Source organism: Electrophorus electricus, chromosome 7, assembly GCF_013358815.1.
Source record: "Electrophorus electricus isolate fEleEle1 chromosome 7, fEleEle1.pri, whole genome shotgun sequence".
Classification (NCBI taxonomy): domain Eukaryota; kingdom Metazoa; phylum Chordata; class Actinopteri; order Gymnotiformes; family Gymnotidae; genus Electrophorus; species Electrophorus electricus.
Window position 1 is genome coordinate 7731567 of NC_049541.1, and position 8077 is coordinate 7739643.

The 8077-nt window shown below is 39.1% G+C and overlaps 1 protein-coding gene across 1 annotated transcript; it reads left to right on the plus strand.

Moving 5' to 3' along the window:
• The first annotated feature begins 1129 nt into the window (after window positions 1-1129).
• Window positions 1130-7641, plus strand: atp1b3a (ATPase Na+/K+ transporting subunit beta 3a). Its single transcript, XM_027030345.2, has 7 exons — window positions 1130-1428; window positions 3130-3258; window positions 3649-3747; window positions 4184-4371; window positions 4584-4634; window positions 6747-6833; window positions 7017-7641. Exons 1-7 carry the CDS (start codon window positions 1314-1316, stop codon window positions 7182-7184), a joined length of 837 nt encoding a protein of 278 aa, XP_026886146.2. The 5' UTR covers window positions 1130-1313; the 3' UTR covers window positions 7185-7641.
• Window positions 7642-8077: the final 436 nt, after the last annotated feature.

Here is an 8077-nt window from a genome sequence, read left to right on the forward strand (position 1 = left end):
CATAACTCACCCTGGTTCACAGAGGCCATGTCTCTAATTAACAGGACTCTCATTATGGGCCAGTGTGCAAGAAATTAGCTGCCTACACGAATGAGGGTGAATTTTATTTTTGTTCTTTGTGAAATTCGGACTATAAAGCCTGGATCCGAAATTGCACCTAGCTTGGAAATGATTTTTATTTATTGTGCGTATCATATCATCTTGTAAAATTATTCTATATACTTGCATAAACACCATCTATTTTGAGTAGCTGAAACTCTAGTACTTATTGCCTGGTATTGTTTGTTATTGCATTTATTGTTGTCTGATATAGAGCCAATGCTTATTTTCCACTTCTAGGTACCAGCATTGTTTCCTGTATTTCAGCAGCATTCTAGTTCAACGGTATCTGGAACTCTAACCTACTATACTGGCTAGGATACATTCTATAAGTAGATGACAAAGCAGTTTTTAAAGTTGCTCTGGATAAGAGCATCTGCTAAATGTAGAAAATTCAAAATTTAAAATGTGGAATTCCTATAATCCTTATAATTCCTTTAGTTTGTTTGCTACTGATGAAACTGCAAATGTGCTCTCACTTGTTTACACCAATATAAAACATTCATTATCAAATTACATAGCACTTCACAAACTTGACTCAAGCCAATACTCACTGAACGTAACCCCTGGAATTTGGCAACATCGTTCCTATTTGTGTTGCTTACGTCATCAAGGATTTCCCAGTCTTGCCATTGGGGGTGGGCAGGCTACCTCAATTTCTCCTAGCAACTAGCGGCGTGAATCCCAGAAGATGAAGAGTTCCAATAATGAACCAGATCTCACAGAGAATTTACCATATACAACTAGCATTGGAATTTTCCGACAGTGCCTATTTGCGCTTTCTACACATAGGCCTATAACTTATCGCGACTAATAATATTTTATGTTTTGATGTATTGTCTTGATATTAAAATATGCTCCTAGTGTTGATTATGGTTAACAGTTTCTGTTTTAGCTAGACACCTATTAAATTATTTCCGCAACATCTAAGGCGTTATTGGATGTAAACTGGACCTTAATTTGGGGGATAAATTAAAGCGCTTGCGCATGAATGCGCACATCTCTCCTTCCCCCAAGATCTGATTCGCTACTGTCACTCCGCGTTGTGGAGCGACTTTGGAATCAACGCTGCTTCATCTCTGGCAACGTCAGAGGCTGGCGCTCTTTCTGCCATCACCCAATTTAACCCCTCTTTATTCCAACCTTATTCCGTTGAGCCACATAACAACACAAGTCATCCTTTGTCTAAGTCACGCTTCACCAGAAATCAAACTATGTCTACAAAAGAGGAAAAACCAGGCGATGAAAAAGAACCCGAATCCACATGGAAACATTCAATCTACAATCCGAGGACCGGAGAGTTTTTTGGTCGAACCGCCAGCAGTTGGGGTAAGAACAAAATTCAGGTTACGAACTAAGGGCATATTAACCACAATAAATAACTTATTTCTCAATGTAATTGTTTTCATATGTGCTGCAATGCACCTGGTGCAGGTGATCAGGTAGTCAAATGTTTGGGAAATATGGCTAGTTGCCCAGTTCATACAACAGCGGTAGGGTCTGTTTAGGTTATACAATAGTGCTAAATGAAATATCCCAGTAATTCTCCTTTCCTTGTAAAAATGCTATCGTAACTAAGATACTCAAATATCTTTACAGCCTACCAATGTAAAAGTGAAATAGCCTGAACTTAAAGCCTAATGTAACACGGAACCTTGTTAAATACAATAGCGCCTCATAACGTTACATTTACCTACATTTCAAACGAAATCAGTATCAGTCCACTGTTGCTAAAGATAGAGCAGGCCTTGTTGTCGCAATATATTGGAGAGCCTTCTCTTCTTGGAGAATGGCATCAATGAATGGACGAAACGCGATCATTTCAGAGGATGAGCATAATCTCCCCGTCCGTCACTAAGAATAAGATATCCTGTTTTTCGATCTTTAAAATATGACAGCGTATTGCTTTGTTGTTATCAGTGCAAGTAAAGGTCTACTGAAACGTATTAAAACACGAAAACGCCCTTTTAATCTTACTGACACAGAGCGTTGTATGATTTTTTGTTTCATTCACACCAGGGAGGTATGTCTGTATATCCGTCATTCACCCGAGAAGAGGTCTGCTGCCGCGCTGTATCACGCACGTGCAGTGCGCCGTGACGTTTCTTTTCTTTCTTTTTTTTTCTTAATATAAATGGCACCTTACTTGGAGCCTTTCAAGGTCAAATAAGGCTACGCGTCTTCGGGTTTCACTACACGCTTTTCTGGACACGGGGGCCTTTTCCCTCAGTAAAACGCACCGCGATTATAGAAACATCTGGGAACGAAAAAAAAAACTATGCGCCCACCTCTCAACACCACAACGAAGCTTTACAGCCTTTGAATCAGCATAGCTGCAATTTCATTCCTTCTCACTTTCCTGCTGCTTGCACTTAGGAAAATGCTTGTTTTCCTAATTCATTTGAATTGGGAATTTTAAAGCGTTCGATATTTACAAGCCTAATTTAGTTTTGCTAACTAGGCTATCTGGCGGCACGGCGATGCACTGGTTAGAACCGTTGCTTCACAGCTCGGGTTGGCCGGCCCCCTCGCGACCCTGACTTGCCTTGAGCGATTTAGAAGATGAATGAATAATTAGGCTACCGGTATTTGTTTCATAAGCCATGCATTACAGTTAAAAAAAAAAAAAAGAAGAAGAAGAAGCATAGTTATTAATATAAGTACTCATTTGTCTGATGTTTTGAATTGAGGTTTGAATTTGAATGTTTTGAACAAAATTATGAAATTATTATAATCACACACCTGAGCAGCGTAATTTTATGGTAAACCAAACCAGTAAATTCCATACTGACTTACAGTCATGGCATGAACAAAACTGGTCATCAGGTTTTCCTGACCTCTGTACCAACAAAGGGCACCTGCTGCATTTTTGCCTTGTAAAAGTTCACATTTAAGCTTTAAAAGTTTACATTAGAGCGTATACTCCGCCCTCAGTTGGGTCATGTTCTAAAGCACTGACCGTGACTCTAAAGCACTGACTGACTCTAAAGCACTGACCATGACTCATGCAGTGCTTGCTTGTTTTTTTAGGACTCATCTTGCTGTTTTACACCGTCTTCTATGGTTTCTTGACTGGCATGTTTAGTCTCACCCTGTGGGTGATGCTCCAGACACTGGACGAAAATGTACCGAAGTACAATGACCGCGTTTCTTCCCCAGGTGAACCTGGATGCCCAATATATGCTGGATATTTTCCTCACATAAGACTCATTTGTTACACACATTCATAACCACATAAAATCTTGCAGATTAGGCCCCCTCTTCATCTACTAATGTAGATAAAGTGGGCCACTTAAGAGTAGCCTAATATTGATTTTTTTTAATGAACATATTATACATAGTAAACAATACATTTTAGGGTTACAATTACAGTGGTTGCATGAAAAGCACACTTTAATCCAATACACATTAATGTAACAAGGGAAATACTATAGTGGTATCAGCTACCATGTTAAGTGAAGTGATATCTCATTGTGTAGAACACAAACAACCAGTTATGTAATTTAATTTACAATAACAATCACAGTAACAGGCTTTTTGTGTTTTCAGGGTTGGTTATCATTCCAAAGTCAATGGAAATTGTGTACAACAAATCAGAGCCTTTACAATACAGGCAGTTTATCCAGCACCTGGAGACACTCCTGCAGAGTAAGTCCTCAGTTTGGCCCTGTTTCCACTTTCTGCTGAGAAAGTCAACATTGTGGTCTTTTTTTGAAATCATTCATATTTGCCGCAAATACACTGAGGTGGACCTGTATGTCCAGAGGGGAGATGTAGTTTGACTAACATGCACTTTTTTAGCTGTTGTGTTCTAAACTTACAACTTTGAACTTACAAGTGAGCTTTTTTGGAGAGTGTGCTTTTGCTGCCTGGTTGTTAAAGTGTGGAAATGAACAGGGAATGTAAAACAGATACAATCACAGGAGGAAATCACATAAATTGTTGACCAAATCAGACCCACTGTCTTTTATCCCCATTTGTAGTACCTGGCCAGTGAAGCCTCTGTCTCATCCTCTCTCTGTCTCTTTGTGACTCTCTTTTCTCAATTTTCTATTTCGCTCCATTGCTCCCTTTTTGGCTATAGAGTACAATGACTCAGAGCAGGTGGAGAATGAAATGTGTCTATCAGGGCAATACTATGAGCAGGAGGGTGAGGCGCAGAAGAAGGCATGTCAGTTCCGGAGGAGCTTCCTTGGCCGCTGCTCCGGGCTGGCAGACCCCACGTTTGGATATGCTCAGGGGCAGCCGTGTGTCCTCATCAAAATGAATAGGGTAAGTCATTCTGACTCAGGGTGCAGTTCACTTGTATTAAGAACAACTAAGGTGTTAAAAACAACTTTGGCCATAGGTTTGGTTCCCACTTAGGATATTTTAAATAAGAGCATCTGACAAATGCTAAAAAAGGCCTTTCTCATTATAATTACCATGAACCAACTTTCACACCCAGAGATGAAGGCCATTAATGGATTAATCTTCATTTACAGATCATTGGCCTCAAGCCAGCCGGAGATCCACAGATCAACTGTACTACAAAGGTAAGATGACCATGGGGGTGTGGTGGCCTCATTTCACAAACTCTCAAATTACGTTTGGCTTTTCAGTAGATGTGTTATTAATGAGAACTGAAGGTTGCAGTTGTGGGTCTGGTGCCCTCGTGACTTGAGTTCTACTGTTCATGTGTGGCCCGCCTGCTTGTCTGCTTGCCCGTCTGTCTCATTGTCTCTCACCAGTTTGTACTTTTTTCCCTTTCTTCTTTTTTTCTCCCTTCTGTTCCTCTCATGTTTTTGTTGCATGCAGCCAGTTGAGCTCCTTAATAAAGTGATGGGTAAGATCACTGTGTAATGCCCTCTCAAAACACTTCTCTCCATACCCTACGCGACCCTCCATGGGAACCTGTGTCCTTATGTAATTCTCTTTTCCTGATCTCTTCTTCATTTCTGTATGTATGCAATGTGAAGAGCATTTTCTTTTTAAAATCAACACTGTGCTTTCAATCAACACTAGGTGAAATGTTCTATCAAAATATGCATGTTTTGTATGGTAGTCAAAAGTGCAGTCATGGAGGTATCTGTTAGCCTAGAAAATGTGTTTATACCTCTATATGTGGAACATTTATTTATAATACCTTAAACACAACTGTGGTAGACCAAAATGCTACACAGGCTCAACTTTAAAATGAACAAAAAATGATCATAACACAAAACAGATACAATCATGACAATAAACCTAATTTCTAAAACTTACAAAACACAATAAAACAATTAAAAGTAGGTAAACGTACAAAAAAACCTAAAAAGATGTGTCTTCAGCATTAATTTAAAAATACCTAATGACTGAGCATGATTTATATGGGAAGGCAAGTTATTCCACAGAGGCAGGGCAGCTACTGCAAAGGCTCATTCACCTCTACTCTTAAGCTTGGATTTGAGTATCTCTAAAAGCATTAGGTTAGCAGACCTAGGAGCTTTCAATGGAATGTGAACCTCGAGAATTTATGCAAGGTATGATTGTGCCATCCCATTCAGGACTTTAAAAACCAGCAATATAATCTTAAAATCAATCCTAAATGAAGGGAAATTTATCCTAAATTTCAATTAGAATCAAAAGACAAATATGCCTTTATCTTGGCTAAAATTCTTCATTGAGAGAAGCTATTTTTAACCATAGAACTAATCTGCTTGTCAAACTTGAAAGAGCTATCAAATTTCACCCCTATGTTCTTTGCATATGATCTATTGTAGCAAGCTAGTGGGCCAAGAGCGGTAATATGCTTGTCCAAAAGATCAGGTCATCCAAACATAACTGTCTCAGTTTTTACTTAATTCAAAATTTAAGTTCATCCACTTTTTTATATCATACAATCAATTCTGCAAGCATTGTAATGGAGAGACAAATTCAGATTTTAAAAGAAGATACACAAATATATCATTGGCATAACAATGAAATGAGATTGTATGTTTGTTAAAAATAGACCCTAATGGCAGCACATACAACAAAAGCTGGACCCAAGATAGATCCTTGGGGAACCCCACGAATGAGTGAGGCAGTAGAAGAAAAACTTCCATCAGCCAGCTAGGATCTAAACCAGCTGCGAGTTATACCCTTGATCCCACCACATAACTCAAGGTGAAATAGAAGGATTGCATGATCAACAGTATCAAATGCTGCCATGACATTTGCATTTACATTTACGGCATTTGGCAGACGCCTTTATCCAGAGCAACTAACAAAAGTGCTTTGTCATACACTCATAGAGTGTATCCTAGCCAGTACAGTAGGTTACAATTCAAGATAACATTGAACTAAAATACTGTTAAAATACAGGGATCAATGCTGATGCTTAGAAGTGCCATGAGATCTAACAACACCAATATTGCAGAACTTCCAGAATCAACTGTTAATAATAAGTCATTAAAATTTTAAAAACTGTTCAGGTTACAACATGTTTCAATGCAACCATGCAAACATTTCAAAAACCGGAATTCAGGTACCACCTGATATGCAACAGTAACTAACTAATTATTTTCTGCGTGTGGTCTGTATATTATATATTTCATTAAGTGTGCTAACAAGTAGTCTTCTTTTCTGATACCATGCCATATATTAAATCACTATGTGATAATACTGGTTCTCCTGTGATTCTGTAGGGAGAAAACTCCTTACAGATACAGTATTTCCCCCAGGATGGGCATATTGATAAAATGTACTTCCCTTACTATGGGAAAAAGGCTCAGGTGAGTGACACATGCAGTGTCTGGTGGAACTGCTCTGCGCAGAAAGACCCTCAGTAACAAATTAAATGATATCACTGGAAAGCGTAACATCATAAAAACACAGAAACAGTTTTGTACTGCTGGGCATTTTGCTTTAAATAAGTCCCTTAATGACACAAGTTTGTTCTCTCACCCTTCCTCCAGAGTGGGTATGTGCAACCTCTGGTTGCCATGAATCTGTTACTGAGCAAAGAAAACTACAACCAGGACATCACTGTGGAGTGCCGAGTAGAGGGCTCAAACCTCAAAAACAATGATGACCGTGACAAGTTCCTCGGACGTGTCACTTTCCGGCTCCTGGTGACTGAGTAGCTGGACAGGAAGCAGCTATAGGGAGCAGCTACCCATGCCCCCCGTCTCCCTCCTGTACTGTTTCGCTCTGAATACTCCCTTGCCACTATTTTGTCAGCCATTCAGTGTGCTTATTTTTTACCCTGCAAGGGACTTTTGTATATAATATAAATGAAACAAGAAGTCTGAAGTCTAGTGGGAGGTAATGCATTGTGATTTGTGTTTTTCCGTGTTTGTCTAGTGCTGCTCCTTTTGTGGGTTGTATTACCGCATACATATTTAATGGTATTCATCACAGCATCGTCTATCATAGTTTACAATGTCCTATCACTGTAAAAAGGAAAGATTTTATTAAAAAGGCAGATACCTAGCACATTTCAGATAGATGATGAAAAATTAAACTGGAAAAAATATAGTCTGTGGTTTATGCAGATGCCTTAAGAGCCATTTAACATCTTGGAATAAAGGTTATTTTAAGAAATGTAATGAGAAATAGTACTATGTGCACTGCCACACAAGGGTACCAGAATGCCAAAGCACTTTTTTCATGGCATTTACATAGTAAAAGGCATCCTGTACATGGATGCCATCAAGATGTATTCCAAGACCAAAAGTCACACTGAAACACTGATCCACTTAACCAGCATATACCTCACTGGATTGTCATTCATCCTGGATAAGTGTGGTCACCTGATAGTACTGAACTATGACAAGGTCATATAATATAACTGGAGAACAGATACAAAATACCTGGGGATTCCCCAGTCACACAGGAACCACAAGACAGAAACAAAATCAACATCATCTAAGTACCTTCACAGGGTAAGGCAGGTCCTTACGAACCAGCTGAATGGGAATAATAAGATCAAAGCCATAAACACATATGCCTTGCAAGTCATAAGATACCCATCAGG

Bases quoted from the DNA above. Each gene is read 5' to 3' on its own strand.
- atp1b3a (XM_027030345.2), top strand. From the start codon at position 1,314: ATGTCTACAAAAGAGGAAAAACCAGGCGATGAAAAAGAACCCGAATCC. The intron at 4,372-4,583 runs GTAAGTCATTCT...CTTCATTTACAG, and splicing joins TCCTCATCAAAATGAATAGG to ATCATTGGCCTCAAGCCAGC. The intron at 6,834-7,016 runs GTGAGTGACACA...CCCTTCCTCCAG, and splicing joins ACTATGGGAAAAAGGCTCAG to AGTGGGTATGTGCAACCTCT.